The 18,290-nt window shown below is 38.0% G+C and overlaps 2 protein-coding genes across 2 annotated transcripts; one reads left to right on the forward strand and one right to left on the reverse strand.

The window, feature by feature from the left end:
* Positions 1–4,226: 4,226 nt before the first annotated feature.
* On the forward strand, positions 4,227–7,854 carry LOC112566099 (lengsin-like). The gene is made up of 3 exons (XM_025242066.1): positions 4,227–4,383; positions 6,297–6,484; positions 6,961–7,854. Exons 1-3 carry the CDS (start codon positions 4,227–4,229, stop codon positions 7,852–7,854), a joined length of 1,239 nt encoding a protein of 412 aa, XP_025097851.1.
* Positions 7,855–11,208: 3,354 nt separating this feature from the next.
* LOC112566865 (actin-related protein 6-like) lies at positions 11,209–18,271 on the reverse strand. Its single transcript, XM_025243272.1, has 12 exons — positions 18,126–18,271; positions 17,731–17,848; positions 16,900–16,968; positions 16,124–16,247; positions 15,450–15,588; positions 14,730–14,786; positions 14,219–14,317; positions 13,623–13,743; positions 12,504–12,627; positions 11,982–12,057; positions 11,660–11,722; positions 11,209–11,401 (listed from the first exon to the last, which is right to left on the reverse strand). Exons 1-12 carry the CDS (start codon positions 18,194–18,196, stop codon positions 11,272–11,274), a joined length of 1,191 nt encoding a protein of 396 aa, XP_025099057.1. The 5' UTR covers positions 18,197–18,271; the 3' UTR covers positions 11,209–11,271.
* Positions 18,272–18,290: the final 19 nt, after the last annotated feature.

Genomic DNA, 18,290 nt, shown 5'->3' on the forward strand with positions numbered 1-18,290 from the left:
GCATTAGTTGACTTATTTTTTATTTCTTGAAGGGAAATAATTCATAGTAAAACAATCTTCGAAGAAGACAGCAGTTACTTCCCTTATATATTTATTGACGCAGAGCGGGATGTTTTGTCACACTATACAGGTCGCATTTCAGTGTGAGAAACACACTTTAGCTGTAAAGATGATTACCGGCGGGACCATCGAAACTACGGCCGTTGTGACCTTGCACATACCTGACATCAAACTGTCACTAGAGGAATTTCTGTAACATCTGGATTGTTTTAAAATATCTAAAGTGAAAGTGATGGACAAAGAACACAGATATCTTCAGCCTGTGAAAGTTTATGCACACTGGTATTAAACGTAATGACAAGAAAGTGCGATAGTGTCAGCGTTCGTCGTGCAGTTTCGCCCTCAATGGACCTCGCTATGGTCACGCCCTGGTGCACATGCGAGCCCACGAGCGTCATTCACCGCGGGTACTGCTGACAGTGCATAGTCCCTCCACCCCGCATCCCTTTCCACTCCACGGGGGGTCGCGCGAGCGGCGCGGCGCGGCGTGAGACAGACAGCAACAGGTTAAGATAGATACAGTACTTGTTCATGTGCATTATGTAAATAAATTTGTCTTTGAACCTTAAATACCTGTGTGAGCGTGTTAATTAGTGCCGACGAGTGCTAGTGTGTCGTACGTATGTCTTGGATGTGGGAGCGTGTACCATTAGCGCGAGTGAGGTTTGTGTACTGATGATGATGATGATGTAGTTTTGTAGCGCGCTAGTATCCGCATCACAAAGATGTGCTCAATGCGCGGTGATCCCAGCAACCACCAAACTGCAGGTCAAATGAAAACTTCAAAAAAGTTTAAACAAGTGAGTCTTACTGTCCATGGTGTAGTTATGACACAGCAGCAGAGAGAGAACGCACGAGAAGATCCGTGGAATTGATGCACCGAAGAAGAGACACTTTAGTCTGAGAGAAGGTAAAGCAGGGTCTTTTGTGGACTCGGCTGAGTTCGGGTGCGTAATAGATAAGGTTAGGTAAAAAAAAAAAAAAAAAAAAGAACACAACGCGAGGCAGGTAAAAGACTAGACGACGCACCCGATTAATGAAAGCTAGAATTTTTATGGTGGAAAATTCTCCATGGGAACTTCCGTCCTCTCCCCTGGAACGACAAAGAGGAACGGACTGATTCGGAAAAAGGCCCCGACTAAACATCTACCCTAAACTATATACTGATCTAACACGTGACCCCACTAAACAAAATATTCTAGGCCCTAACGCTATCGGTCTAACACTGATGAAACTACTGCAGCAGCTTACAAATCCCTTTCTTCGAGTTTCATTTCCATGGAAACACACCAGGAGACCTACCACGAATCCTAATCAATGAAAAAAACCGCGCCGGCCAATTAAAAAAGTCAAAAGAAGAGTCGATTCTGGCAGCGGGGAACTTCGAAGCGACATCAAAAAAGTAATGTGATTCCACTACGCTTATGTATAGGTGTGTGACAACCTGCTGTTGTCAGGGGATATTGTTGTGGTGATTTACGTGCATGGATGATATTTCTGAAAACGTAGCAGGCAATCTACTGCGTTTATATTTCGTTAATGTAGTGGTTTTTATTATATCCAGAATAGAACATTTTTACGAGGTTGTAAAAACAAAATAAAAAAGCACAAAAATAAAACCAAACAAAACAAACGAGCGCGACCAGAGATATGTCTGTGACATATCAGCATAAATAAAGGCTTCGTGTAAATATCTCCTTCATCTGAAAAATGTTTGTAAAGCACATCTTGAGTCTTGTTAACGCTAAAAACGCTGAGCAAAAATGTTATTTGCAAATTGCAAATTACTCGTACTCCTAGTCTTTGTTATGAATCCACGTGAACTTGCCTTGGCCTTAGTTTTCGATTTTCACGAAACTGGCAGCTTAGTTTAGGTAATGAAAAGTTGTGTGCTGGGGATGACGTCAACATCTCATCCTCTTCCCTCTTTTTTCAGTTGCTATGCGACCACCTTTCATCTCTCCATGCATCTGCCCTCAAGTGCAACAGACCGTAGGTCTTCCAGAAACGCCCCACTGATACGTCTATCACCGACTTTTTCTCTCCCATGCAGAGATCGGCCCATCAACGACCGGTGAAAATAGTCGGAGACTCCTCAGGCTGCTACCAGCCTGTCACTGCCAGGGACGAACTGTCATCGGGAGATGAGGAACGCTGCGCTGGATGCTGCTGCTGCCATGTCCCCCTCCTCGAGCGCGTGGATGTGTATACGTGGTTGTCTGTGTGCGTGCGTATGTGGAATCTTTATCTCGTCCTACTCTCTCTCTATAAAACTTTTGAATCATGACCGTTGAGCACAGAGAACGTGCCATACTCGTATGATCAAGTGAAAGCTATTTCAGTCATTCCAATGACATAGCTATATATAAATATATCAATGCAATACCATGTGTGGACACCCAAACAATAGGATATTGACATGTTTATTTGCATTACAACACACCTTGTTGCTTTTGTTGGCCGCGACAGCACGCCATGATCACACCAGTGGCGTTAGGTCTTAAATTCGACTGTTCTGGACATTTTAGTGAGTCGGAGACCCGAGGTTAGCAGACAGAACCTACCCAGCAGGACACATCAGACATCCTAAATAATTGTAGTGACTTCTGTCAGTGTCTACTTTGATGGTCTGTATGTCACTTTTGTCATTGTGTCTAATTTTTAAGTGAAAAGATGTTCATTTATGGACCATAGCTGATAATGCATTGTTTCCTCTAGTTCAAATTAAAAACCACACCTTTTCAGTACTTTATTATGTAAATAATAAATAAAAGTGTAAGGCCATGGGTATATAATTTTACATTGTACTTTAGTAAATAAAACTCTTGAGGGAAAAGTATGTTGATGTATTAGGTTCTATTCCTATGATAATCGTTGAATGCTAGGCAAAATCGAATTTAGAAATGTAAGGACTCATACCAGGCTCAAAAATATGCATAACGCAGGCCGAAAATGATAACTGCTGTAACGAATTGCCGCAACAGTCAATTTTAAAAAAACAAAACAAAAATTAATATGATCTGCTTTCCAGATGGTAAATACTTAAAAATTCGAGAGAAGAAAATTGTGGTTGTGTTGTACGCGATACGAAGAGAGAACTTTGTGACAGCAAACTCAACATTTTATGCGGCTGACATTTTGTAGTGGGATTTTCACACAAATGACATGTGTTTAATCAGCTAGATCCCAACATTATATCGTGGGTATAAAATTGAAAACACACGTGTCACAGCGAAGACCAAAATAACTGTCTACAGTGTCCGCTCGAACTTCTTTGCTAGAATTAGAGAAAACTAATGTAAAAGATGCTCCCTTCAAGAACGAGACCAAAGCACCAATTCGCTTCGGGCGTAAGTATCAATATCAAAGAAGAAGAGCAGACGGAATATTTCAGAATACATCACTTGTGCTATGCTCTATCTCCTACACTTAAACTTGTAAAGTCATCATCGTCTTTCTAAGACACGAGATATCAGCCATCACAGATACTAGTAATGACCGTTTGACACTGTTCGCCCATCGCAGATGGTCTGTAAGTCACTGCGTATATGTAAGTCAATTCAATGACCATAGCTGATAAAGATTTGATTTTCATGTTAATAAGCACATTTTTTTATTGTCAGTCTTACTGTAAATAATATATTAGCTGATAATATACGGAGATATGATTTGAGATAGTGATTTTGTAAATAAAATATTTGGGTAGAAGAATTATAAAGTCTGTTGTTTAGGTGCTATTGCTGGATAGTTTTCATTGACTCTTAATCTCTCTGTATGTACAAATTTCTGCAATAATTCTCAAAGATAACTCCATTACCAGTAGACAATAGGTAAATGCCGGAATAAGTGTTCTATGGTGTCTATCTCAATTGTACAGAGATGCTATATAGGTGAACTACATAAACGCCATGAAGTATGAAGTTCGCTAGTTGAGAGAATCTTGTGTGAGCATATTTCAAACCCCTATAGCTGATTGTCAAATATAGCTTTATATTTATATATGTGTACCGGTATGTTTTCATGTTTGCTTTGGACAATATTCCAGAACTCAAGAACTGTAAACTTCCTCAAATCCTTATCAAATAAGGCAGCGAGTTCAACCTCCTTTGTCGGTGTAGGAATCGTGTTTTATTTTTTTTCTGAAGAGAGTTCTACAGGTGTAGAAAATGTCAGCGGTAGCAGACGACACTAGAGAAATTGATGTGGACAGTTATGATTACGTCCACCTGGTAATTCCTGATGTGAACGGCCTGCCGCGAGGACAAGTCATCCCCAGACGGTTTGCCTGGGAGAAACTATCAACAGGTGTTGACCTTTACTACGGTGAGTCGCATCAAATGAGGACCCGCCCTTCAAAACCACTCAGAAGATGCAGCTGTCACTATCACGTTTATAATTCTTTTATGGTCATTATAAGCCAGGGCTTCTGCTTACGCAAAAAATTGCGTACAGTACGCATTAAAAGTTCGGAGGACCCCTTCAATTTTCGTCAATGGGGTCCCCTTCAAATTTGGGCGAAGAACAGGGATCCCTTAAAAATCTGAAGAAGGGGTCTCTGGGACCCCAAATAATTTAGCCTTAGCAGAAGCCCTGTTATAAGCTAATTTTTTTAACTAGTGTTAGAATATCCCTAGTTACAATGAAAGCCGCTAAAAAAAATCGTTTTATATGAGTCTGTGTCGCTGACCAATATAGATGAACAGTTCTTACCAAGAGTTACAGGAAAGGATGGTGACTGTGTTAAATTACACGACAAAGCTTAAGTCCCATGCGCCTATGTCGTCGTCAATGGCTCGTTTCTGGTCCTTAACCTACGGTGCCAACCTCTCCAAGAAACTGAGTCTTTGCAGTCGAAAATATTTCGAAACGAGAACTTTATTTACAGTTTGCACAATAGGTCTACTCGTATACCCACTGGCAAATGAGTGACACACGCTGAGACTACTCTAGCAGCGACTCCAGAAACCAAATCTCCTGGTATAGTCTGGCACCTGCCCTGATTATTTCTCTGAGCTGCCCTTCCCTTACATCCCAGCTAGACCGCTCCACTCCTCGTCTGATGATCGTCTTCTTACTCTTCCTGTCACCAGAACAACAACATATGGCCTCAGGATTTTTAGTTATTGTACAGCGAAACAATGGAACTCTCTCCCTTTCCATATCCGCCACCTACCCACAATTGAATCCTTTACACGTGCACTGAAAACACACCTCTTCCGTCAACACTACCTCTAGCAACCTTTCCCATAATGCTAGTCTTTTTCACACCCTTCGTTTTTCCATATCATGTTACTCTCAGCTTTTGTTCTTGTTATTTGGTTCCTCTTAGTGTTTTCTGTATTTGATTTATTCTTCATTTAGTATGGTTGTTTATTCTTTTATAGTTCATATGTTATTTGTTTGTTTTCCTGACCCTCGAACCCTGTCCATATTTCGTACTTGTTCTTAAACACTAAGAGCATGGTCCTTTGAAGTGTGAGTATGCGCTTTATAAATTCTTCTTCATCATCAATCAATCATCAATAATAACATTAATCATTATCATCATGAGTAATGGCCGTTCTTTAACAAACAAATATCATCGAAAGTTTTGTGAAGATCGGAGGAAGCTTCTCTGGCCGACAAGCTTAGCTAAATCTAAACGTATTTTTAGAAAAAGACCGAACGGAGGTCTCATGTACAATGCCAAGCTGTAACTTTAAGGATATTGAGACGGGTCTTGAACGGATTTTCTTTTTCTACGGATCTATTTATTATTCAGAAAATTATTCGCCCCTGAATCCATCGAAGCGAAATCCGCTGCAACAGTTCAAGCACGTGTGTAGGGGGACTGTTGTCCGTCTGCCAAGACCAACGCTTAACATCTTGCAAAGTTCTCTGCTGTTAGTCTTGGCGAGCCGTAACTAAGAATGTGAATAAACCGGAAGCTTTGTCGTCTAATGCCTCGTTTTAGCAGTAACTGGAAAAAAAAATCGTCTGCCAGCAGTCCAGTAATACAAGTTCGTGAACAGTTGTATTAAATTGTATAATTCCTGTAGAAACAAATTATTGCTGTTCAAGTCTTCAAATAATAAAAATAATAAAATTCCTGTAGAAACGAACAATGTAAGTTACAATTATTTATGTACTTCTAGGCGCGCTAATGTATGGACCAAACTCAGAAACCACTAGGAAAATAAAAGAATTCAAAACGTTGGAGAATATGAAATGGAAGCCTGACCTTTCAACTTTGATAGCCACGCCCTGGTGCGACTCCAAATCGCACCGCACAGCTTCTGTTCTTTGCGACCTCCTGACAAGGGACGGCACCCCTGATGGGCTGTCCACCCGGGGTATAGTGCAGCAGCTACTTTGGAAGCTGCGAGATAAATTCGGACTCACGCTTAAAGTTGCCTTCGAGTTCGAATTCATTGTCATGAAAGAGGTAAGTTGCTGATGATACAAATATTTAAAGATCGAGTAGGTAGCAATATGTCAGCTTTCTGAGTGAGCTTTTTAGTAACTTCTTTGGTTTTTTAAATATAATTTTCTCTACAAAGTAGAAAACTGTGTATTCTAATTTGATGCCATTAAACGACGTACTACACTCAGAGGTAAAATATCAGTATAACAGAGGCGAAGTCTTGATGCTCACTTAGAGACAATCTATTTGGAAAAACAACAACAACCTTGGAGCAATAATTATAGAGAAATACGGCTAATTCGTCATACCATGTTTCACAACCTTTTATTACACACTGATGAACTGGTTACAATAATTAATACTTGTAACCTTAAGAAGTTGACAAAGCTTCTAATGCTCATTAAAAACCAAAAGGAAAAATACGTTGATGGGGAATGATAGCTAAAATAAAGTAAATGATATAGTATAATCACTACTTTCTATGTGCTCATTTTCAGAATACGCTAGAACCGTTAGGAGGCAACACCTGCCAATTTTTGGACCTTCGCAAAACAGGGGGTGACCTTGACATTTTCTACGACCTGTGCGAGACGTTGGAGAAGGTGGGCCTGCATGTGACGTCACTTTCCTCTGAGTATTTTGCCGGGCAGTGGGAACTAAATTTCAACCCTCTAGATGACATCAAAGCCGCCGACATGGCGTTTCACGTGAAGAACGCCGTCAAGATCTTCTTCAAGAGGCGCGGCTACACGGCCACCTTCATGTCGGTGCCTGACGGCAAGGAGGGGACCAGCGGCCTTCACCTCAACCACTCTCTGTGGACGGCGGCCGGTCAGAACGCCATGGTGGACGACCAGAGGAAGGACGCCATCTCCGACCTCGCACTGCGTTGGAACGCCGGGCTTCTGAAGCACGCGCGGGCTTTGACAGCACTGTGTTGTCCCACCATCAACTGTTACCGACGACTGCACCAAGTGGCCTGCCCCTCAGACAACACCTGGGCTGTGGAACATCGCACAGGTATGACCCGCTTCAAGGTCCGCAACAACGACGTGTACCTGGAGAGTCGCCTGCCTTCCGCCGCCGCCAATCCTTACCTGGTCATCGCTGGTCACCTGGCAGCAGGAATGGCGGGACTGGAGGCCGCAGAAATCGAGCTGCCACCGGAGATGGATACTGTAAATGCGCAGAAGCTTCCTACTTCTTTGGGAGAGGCTTTGGACTTCCTTGAGCAGGATGAGGTGATGGTGGAAACACTGGGCCGACGGTTTGTTTCGTATTTTCTGATTGCAAAGCACGACCTCGAGCTTGATCAATACAGTCTTGTTTCACCGGCCACAGAGGAGGAGAAATTTAAACACGAGAGAGAAAAATACCTTGTCAGCCTGTAGGTATTTGTCTTCTTCGATTTAATGCTCCTGAGAAAAGGAAATCCACGGCCTCTACAAAAGCCAGGAGTCTATCAGAAGCGAATCATCCCGAGTCTTTAGACAAACACTTCTACATAGAAATCCGAGGTTACAGAACATTAATGACTATTAAGAAATTAGCAAACACTTAACAATTCATCCATTTCGACAAATCCCCCTAGATTATGATAATGACCAATTTGAAATATACAAAAATATTTGTTTGCGTTTCATCATATTTAAATTTACAGAAATAAACTTAAAACATATAGATATTATGGAAATCAAACTGCTCTTTGGTAGTTATTAAGCATTTTGATTTTACTGCTCCTCCTCTTTGAATGTTCTTTTTGACTTATTATCACAAATATTGCCTGTTCTGTTGAAGAAGATTATTCTTTTCAAACATACTGTTGGTTAATAATAACTTTTCTTTGGTTCATATTGGGTAGATTTACCTCTTTTGCAACTACTTTTGATTGTTGTCATTCACGGAACAAGTAATTAAAATGACTTTTTCTGTGCATAAAAACAATAAAGTGCCTCATCTGAACTTTCCAGCACAGCTTTATCTTAGATGGACACTTGCCACATCTTAACAAAGTAATTGCTAATTTCTCCATAACTGCTGTGTCCTTGTTGCGAATTACTCATACAGCTTTAGGATAAAACTTTTTTTAAACGATAGACTTGTAAATGTGTTATGTTACTGTTTGACTGTGGTTTGAAATGGAATACTGACGTTTTTATATATTATTTGTTGTAATTTTTGCACCTGCTTTTATAACAAATGCTGCAACTTAAACACAAATATCATCGTTAATAACAGAAGAAATCATCCTCTGTGTAGTCTTAAAATATCTGTTGTGTAGATATTCATTTTATTTCCTTTGTTATCCTGTATCGGACAACCATTTAAACTTGAGCAAGTAAGCTTTTGTGATTTATTTATTTAGTTGGGGAGATGTTGACAGATTGCTTTATATCCAGCACCAAGGAAACAGCCAAGCATTATTACATAGTCAATATCTATCTTGGTTCTGGGAAGCGAGATAAGAGCAAAAAAAATAAAAACCTATCCACACAGGAGTGACACATTTCCTATGCCTTCTTTTTACGGGAATAAAATTGTAGGAACTCTTTTTTTATATGTTTTTTTTTTTATTCTATTATACTTTTAAGATGATTAATATCAAGTCTATGAACCCTCGTTATCACACCGCTGATATCCTATTTGCTGTAATTTTACTTTCTTTAGCTGTGTATTACACAGAGATAATACAATATTAATTTATAATACAACTTTATTTATCCCCAGGAAAAAGTCAAGATAGTGCTCGTAGTAACAATAATATATATATACACACATGATGTAAAAAAGATAATATAGATGTACATGTTGAAATAGTGTCTCTCACACGCGCATTCTCTCTCTCCCACATACACACACATATTTCTTACAGTAGATACAGTGGGTGACCCCAGGCCACCTGAGGCTAGTACAAGGTGACGGCCAGTAGAGTTTATCAAGTAAATGGCTCGAGGAATGAATGAGTTGTAATATGTAAAGCGCTCTGAGCAAATCTTTGGAAAAGCGCTGTGTAAGTCCTCTAATAAAAACACTGTGATGAGAATTTGGTATGCGGTGACCATATCATCAGTCACCATATCAAAAATGGTTGCATAAAGACATTCATACCACATTATGTCCTAAGCATGTAATTATAATACAAACAAATCTGCCATGCCAGCAAGTTTTTTTTTTAAAAACCAAATCTGCAACTAAAAACATTTTAATAATCATGTTTACACATAATTAGTGGATAACCACTGACATGAAACATTAGGACCAGGAACTTTGATGTATCAGCTTGAGCTAGAATAAACTGACTAGATACATATCTAGGCATACAGCCAGAAAACTTATCTGATGCTAACTGGGGTAAGAAGATGCCGAATTCACCAACTACTAAATCTGACTTGGTTAATTCATTAAAATTTAGACTGATATAAATGGTGTTAAATTATTTAGTACATCTAAAACACGAGTCTTTGACTACCATCCCATTTCTCTAAATATCTTTTTCTGACCAATAACGTGATGCAACATTTCATCTACCATCAGACAAATTTTACTATCTTCTAGCAACAGAGTGAATAAAATCTTCTCATCCAAAAATTAACAAAGGTAGAACACTTTTACACAAACACACCCATGCACATGACTTTTCCGTGAAAACTTAAGATGTGCTCAATTCTCTTCATCCAGAGGGTTGATTTGTCAAGACCAAGTTGTGGAGCTGTTTCAGCAAGTAAAGATTTGTCTGACTCCATCACAACATGCACCAGTTCACCCCACAGTTGTCTTTTATCCCCATTTCTTCTTATTTTGTATACCAACAGTTGTCACAGTAACCATGTGGGTCCATATCTCATTTCCTCTGACGACACTGCACTACTCTCTCTTCTTAGTGGGCCAGTAGATACCCATGGGGTAGCTTTGCATAAATTCATTGCCTACTGCGATGACAATTTCATAGAATTTAAAATAACACCATAGAGATTGTCTTTTTCATCAGAATTCTCCATGAAGTCCTTTAAGTGTCATCTATGACAAAGATGTGGAAATTGTCCCTGTTTAACTACCTGGGCATCATCTTCCCTGGGATTCCAACACTCAAACTATGGTGAAGAAGGCTCAACAGCACCTCTTACTTCTTCAGAACCTGAAGTCTTTCTCTGTCTCCCAACAATTTCTTCATCTCTTTTATAGGTCACACACAGAGAGTGTGCTGTATCTGTTTATACAACAATTTATTGGTGAAGGACAAAAGCAGCTTACATCGTGTTATATTCACCAGCTGCACAGTCATTAGGACAGCCCAGAGTTCTCTTCAGACTCTGAATAATAGGTGAACCCTACAGAAAGTGCCTGAAATCCTCATGACAAGCATGTCCTGTTGGTAGAATTTTTCCAACTCCCATCAGGCTGCCGATTCTGTGTACCTGCATGCAGGACAAAAGACCAAGGCTGTCCTTTGTTGTTTCAGCCATGTGACTTCTGAATGTTACTGTGTACAAATGAATGCAGCTGTCTGAAACATGAATCCATTTGGCAGATATGGATAGGTTATAGTAATGTTTTGCGCTTTCATATTGAGCTGCCTCAAATTGCCCTCTAGGAGAAATAAAGTTTTATCTTACAATCAGTTATAAACACAAAGTCTAAGAAAATCAAATGCATCCTTCCATACAATGATTTTTTTAAAAAATCTCCCAAGATCAGTAGATAAAAGCACTTTTATTTGCAAAATTCTCTTTTGCCCTTTCATTTACTTATTCTCTCTCACATGTTCACATGTACACACACAAGGCAACAAGTCAGCTGTACAAAAGCACCTATACATCAAATTTGTCAAGGCAGTATGCAAGGCCTTGTTCATCATATTCCTGTCTTGACAGCACCATCTTAGCAAAGCCTGGGTCTTGGGCAAGCCGACATCCACCTTCCCATGAATATGTTGTTGGGCTGCAAAACACATTTTGATTTCTTTTTTTCTGCAAAATTTAGGCTAAAATAGAATAAAAAATTAAGATACACTTCTTTTGCACCTTACCTAAAGTTCTTTTTTGTACCATCACTTTATTGTGAGTTATGCACTACAAAGTGAACCAAATCAAAACACATTAAATTATCAGAGAACCTATATTTTTTGCAAGAATTACCACACATTCATGCTGTAGAATGAAGCCAAACTTTTCTCAGTGACTAAGGAACCTCACTCACTTCGGAGGCAGGAAGACTGAAACATCGTATTCATCATTTGACAGACTGCGGACATCTTGATACCTTGGAAACAAAAATGAATAAAATAAAAGTGAACGTCATAGTGAAAATTGTAGGTCTTGAGTACTTATGCAAGTGATGATAATTTTAAAGAAGGTGCAAATATTTTAGACCTGCCAATATAAAGTATTTATTGCTTTACTAGGGAAAAGACATACTTATATCTATCTAGCTAGTGCAAACATCAGGGGGCCAACCAAAATAAGGAGTCATTAAAGTGTCTCTTTTACTTTCAAAGATCGTAGGCAACACACAGACTTACATTCTGTCTTTAAAACCAGGTAAGTGGCAGTTACCACCTGTAAGCACAATATTACGCAAAAGATGGGGATGAAGCTCTGTGGGAAAGAAAAAAAGAACATTACTGACAAAAAAACTGCTGCATTACTAATTAATATATTTTACACATGTACTTAAAATGTGTGTATCTTGTATTTACTGATTAAAAAAAAAGGTAAAGGGGTGGGAATACTAGCAAAATTTAAACTTCTCTACTACTCTAGAACTTCTTGGTGTTTCTTCTAAGATCAGTCTTCATTCTTGCTTACAAAATAGATTTACTTCAGAATGTGAAATACAAACCAAGGGAGAAAACTTTACAGCCATGGATGTATAGATACTTGGTTACAAACCACCAGAAACTGTTACGGTATTGAAAGGCATTAATAATATTGGATGGGCAAGTCTACAGTAATTTGCAAACTTTGATAATTTGATAAAGGTGTACTTTAAGGTAACTATCAAAAGCAGACTGATTGTTAAGGATCCCACAAGGTATAAATACCTTCATCCACTTTAGTCAGTACATGTGTCACAGCTTCAGCAATGCCCATTTCCTGGATACCTACATCCAATGGATGGAACAACAGCTCTGGTACTGCAAAGCGCTCATTATTCATTCTGATAATCTGTTAGTAAAAAGATAAAATGAACAAGCCTTCAAACAAAGGGTATACATGTTAAAATAATAGGCCATGCAAAAGAATTACAGTCAAATCTCCCTACTATGCCACCCCTCTACTATGCCACTCTCGGTACTATGCCACTTTTGCTCGGTCCCGACTATAAATTCAATGTAAAAAAAAAATTACTATGCCACCCCAGACTCTCGCTACTATGCCACTTTTTTGTGACTGTTAAAAGACACAAGTTGTGAAATTCCGCGCAGTGCTCGATTATTATACTGTACGGTAGTGTGGGACATCGCAGTTAGGTGGATGGAACATAGCACGCACACAGGGAAGGTGGAGGCTGGCAATGTGTGTGTGGGGGGGTCGCTGGCCGGGTGACAGCCACGTGACAGAGGGAAGGTGTGAGGGGGTCGACTAGCGACAGGATGCAGGTGCGCGGATGTGGTTGGGAGGGGTGGAGGATGAAGAGGTGAGGGGGAGAATGAGAGGAGACAGCTAGTGCCAGCAGACGATTCTTGAGAGCTTTGGACCAGACTTGGGCAAAGGACTCCTGTCTCTGACCGGCCCGCCCGCCAGTATATATACTATACATACAGTATTAGGTAAAACTGAGTTAACTATATTAGTCCGGCCCTCTAAAACCATCCCAATTTCTCATGCGGCCCCTTGGGAAAATTAATTGCCCACCCCTGCTTTGGACTGACGGGTAACTTGAGCAAATAAAGCCGTTTTTACGAATCCTCTCTACTATGCCACTCTCGCTACTATGCCACTTTTGCTCGGTCCCGGTAGGTGGCATAGTAGGGAGATTTGACTGTATTCATATTTAACTATCTTCATGGTGATGTAGGGTAAATAACCACAATCTAAAAGAAACAGATATAGTTATTAATTATAATATAACAGAAAAATGTTTGACCACTAATGCAGCAAAAGGGTATGCACATTTTGACCTGCTTGACCCAAAAGCTTCAGAACATATAAATTTATACCTGTTCTTCTCCTTGTGATTTATCAGAGGAGTCTTCTTTCTGTTTGACATACCCACGTTTTATGTGTGTGTAGTCGGGAAGAACATATTCACACAGGATTGTGTTCTCTGGGCCTTTTTTCCTGAAAAGAAGTGCCCTTCATAAAATGTGTAGATGTATGGAATGATTGCTAACCAAAGAATACCTTCATATTTACCAAAAATATGGGAACAAAGAACTACAGACATTTTGTCACTTCCAGAAATATTTTTTCCTTAAGCTGTGAAATAATAAAAAATGCATTTAATATCAGATACAGAGAAACAAACTTACTAAATTATACAAATTTTTCACCTCACTTGACAAATAAAATGAGGTTTCAAATAAAATTTCACTTAACGTGGGGAAAAAAAAGCATTTGGAAAAATAAATGGTGACAAAAATAACCAACATTTTGCACTGAACAAAACATTTGTATGTTCTAAAGTACAAGTTCAAAATACCTAAATGTAAAAGGTAGTAAGGTGAAGATTTTAAGTAAATTCCTTTCATTCATTACCAAGAAAAACTGTTAGTGTCAATGATCTTGATACTGAGTACAAAATAATTTATCTTACCTTGCTGTTTCCATGTCTTTCATGAAGTCAGTAGATACATAGCAGACATCTTCTTTCATTTGGTTAATCACATAAGTTTCATCCATTACCATTAGCTGTCTGGGTAAACACAATACAAATGGATGACATTAAATTTTGAGAAATAATAATAAATAATGTATGATTTATATGGCACAGATTAACAATTGTATAGGAGTGTTTCAGTACATGAAACAAAAACAAGCCATGGACAGTATACGAAGGAATGGCAGGTGAACAACAATACTGAAAAAATAACAAAGACAGTGAACTCAGAGAGACAATGAGGTAACACAAAAGGTAACAGTTTATCGAAGGTCATGTCAGCAGGATAATAAAGCCAAGGTTTTTAACAAAAGATGCAAAGGTAATGTTGGCCTCAAATCCAGTATTTGCATCATCTTATAGTATGACCCAAAGTTAAATTAATGTTAAATCCATATCATCTTACCATTATTTCTCTACATAATTATGCTTTTATCTAAAGACTTACCGATATGAAATAATTTCTTTCAAGTGATTGGTCAGCACCTTTCCTCCAATGTTTATCCTTAGCAAATACATAGAATAATGTATTATGCATTCAGTTTTTACATCAAATATAAAATCTACTTCTCTGGACAATAGTATAAACCTTTAAAGTGTAAGCTGCAAAAATTTTTTTTACTGCGCTAAATCTGACATTACTCAAAGTGAGGCTATAATACAGCTGTCTGTCGTGAATTAATATGATAATCTGTACTGATATAAATATTGCTCCCAAGGCAAAGGGTCTGAATAGTCTAAAAATATTATGAAAATCCTTCTTGTTTACACATATTAACAGACAAGGCAACGTCCTTCATTCTGGAATAAATAAGAGTGATTTTTTCTTGCTAAACATTTTTAGAATCATTAAAATGTCATTTGAGAGACAAAAAGTCTAAACTGCCAACACTCTTATTCTAGTATGAATCATATAAAATTTTAACTCATTCAATATGGACAATTAATGCAATTGAAGACATTCAGATCTGCTGGTGTGAACTGCTTAGGAAGATTAATGTAGCATTATTTTTCCTTCCTCTCTCTGTGTTCTTTCATGTTCACTGTGCATGTATTTTTCTACAACTACCTGATTGTGACACCCTTTTCTATAATTTGGAATCAGTATCTACTGCACTATTTTTCACTGGTAACAAACTTTCCTTCTGTTCATTTTGAGACTACCTACCTACAAGCTGCATCCAGCAATTTCTTCCCCTTGCAGTATGGCACAAGATGTGTAAAGGAGTAGCCAGAGTCTACAACTAAAGCACATAGCTCCTTCTTGGAGTCATGCTTTATATAGTGATACTGGCTCAGCTGTGGGGCTGCATCAAAAAACAAAGTAAAACAAAAAGTTTTCAAACTAAAACAAACATGAATGCACAAACAAGCCATATGCAGAGTTGATGAATCCTATTAGGACTTGCTAAAATCCACAATTTTAAATGACTCGTAACACAATGAGCAAACAGTCTCTTTAGAAATTTACTTAATTTATTATATATCATTTATGCAGAAAGTCATAGGGCAACTGGTCAGTCAGAAGCAGTTTATCTTAAAAAGTACTTCATACTTTTTAACATGGAACTTCTGCAAAAAAAGTTGTAATAGAGCACAAACTGTTGATTGTAAGTTACATTGGGGAGTTAGTCGCGACAGCGATAACCTTTATCCAGCAAAATGTTGAGGATATATCTAAGAGGGGTTGCAACATGGAATGTCTTAATGAGGAAGTTTTACTGTAGTATAAAGTCTCTCCCATTTTACAAAATTATATATTTGTAACCAAGATGACTGCCATGTTATAAAATTTCTTCAAGTAGCTTTCCTTTAAACAAAGAAAATTATTGCACTTTTTACCATTGCAACAGTAGAGAGCTTTGAACTGATATTCTTCAAACAAAATTTCGACCATAGCTTCTTGAACTGAAGTGAAATTGAAGAGTGGTTCTGTGACAATCAATGTGGTCTCATTGAAGTCCACCTTACCAAAAACAAAAATAATTATGAAAAATTAATGCACTCTTATCTTATAAATAAAACAGAGTGTAGTGATTAGTGTATGTGTGTGGGGAGGTGGAGGGTGGGATGTGGCTTTGGTTTATAATTATGCAAAAATCTACTGTTTGTATGATCCTCACTAAATTCACCAGGAATATTATTTTCATTCCATGGAAAATCATAGGCTGGCTATGTTGGTGCATTTCACTTTGGAGCATGTTCATATTTTTGTTGTAAGATGTTACTGAAAGTTTCAGGTGAAAAAAATAACCTCAAGAAATTGCAACAAACCTCAGCTACACAGAGCAAATTTTTTATGCTGTAATTTAAGAGGGTATCTCAACTAGTTTCTAATATAACATTTATCTATCAAAAAGTCCCTGTAATTGCATTTATCACTTTTTATTCTCATGTGTTATCACTGATGAATCAACATCTATGGTATAATACAGTGGGGTGTTTAAATTAAAACCAGTCATTATTTCATGCATTTCATAAAAAAATTTGTAAAATCTTTATGAAAAATTGCTCTTTAATATTTTAAGTATTAAGTTATTTTTTAAAAAAGTGAGTTCTTAGGCTAGCCAGCAATAATTCATTCCCCCATCATAGATCCACACCAAAAGACATTTCACCTTGCAGCAGTCTGCTCCAAACATGTGGTCCCATACTTGTCGCTCTATGTCCCAATTTACCAGGTAGCCCTGAAAAAAAATGTACTATGCTAGCATTATGTTCACTGAAGCAAAAAAGCATGTACAACTGTCTTTTGTATCATTACCAGACTCCCTAAGCAGTTTCTGTTTCATGTGCTTTATATTACTCTTCATCAAAGAAAATTTACAGCACATGCATCATCAAAATTTGACACAAATGAATATGTGCACAGTTGATTAGAAATTAATGGAGAAAAATAAAAAGATATAAGTACAGTACTAAAATATTACAAAAATACATTTAAAAAAATTAAAATACAGAATAATGCTACAGAGCACTTCTAAAGATCATTTTTATCTATTTACTAAATTTAGTCCTTCAAGTGCCACACACAAAAGTGATTACAATCAGCTTAAATAATAATAAAGCTGATTTATATAGCACTTCAACTTATATAGCACTTCAACCCTCCATGAAAGTGCTTTACCATTTATGCATACACACAACAACAATAATAATAATGATGCATAGTGTATGTGAAAATGAGTGTGTGTGTGTTTGTGAAAGTATTTGCATGTGTATGTGAAAGGAACCTGTGAGTATTGATGGCACTTTTTGAGTAAGTGGTGGGCATTATCAAGGGTCAACAGTCATTTCACCACAAGACCATTTCACCCCAGTCATAACGCCCCACAGGCTGAGTCAAATCATCCCACTATGGCCATTTTTGTCCCAACATTGAAAAGTCAAAAAAGCTTCCAGCATATATTTACAAAATATTACTGAAGTCAAAATTGATGTTATTATACCTTTTGAAATGGCAGCAAATAATACAAACTTGACAAGTCTTTGCATTCATCAATCTGATCCCCAATAAATATTCTTGTTCGCACATTTTTTGCCTTCATTACACAGTTTGGAATGATCCTGAAAGAGGAATACGTTTCAGTCAGACTTGCAGCTGGAACCACATAGGCGATCATAGCAATTGTGACTTAATTACGTAAACTATTTCTTATATGCACACATGATCTAGCAAATTAAATTCTTAATTCGGAACACAATGTCAACAGCGTTACAAAATATCGTCTGCATGTTATTCGTTTCAATGACATTTTTAAACATACAAGTCAAATGCTACAAAAATAATATTCTGAGTTAGTCTTGTTTTAGCCAATTATTATACTGCTTTAGTTATGCATACTTAGGCTCCTTGTCCGTAGAATACCCAACTTTCGCAGTTCCCGCTCCATTATCAAGCACTAAGGTCGCCATGCTTGTTTGCTACGCTTTCTTTGGCTTGGGGGCACATGTCGTAAAACAATTATTTCATTATTATTGTTCTAAATTGTAGGCATATTACTATCAT

Source organism: Pomacea canaliculata, linkage group LG6 (genome assembly GCF_003073045.1).
Source record: "Pomacea canaliculata isolate SZHN2017 linkage group LG6, ASM307304v1, whole genome shotgun sequence".
NCBI classification, from domain to species: Eukaryota; Metazoa; Mollusca; class Gastropoda; order Architaenioglossa; family Ampullariidae; genus Pomacea; species Pomacea canaliculata.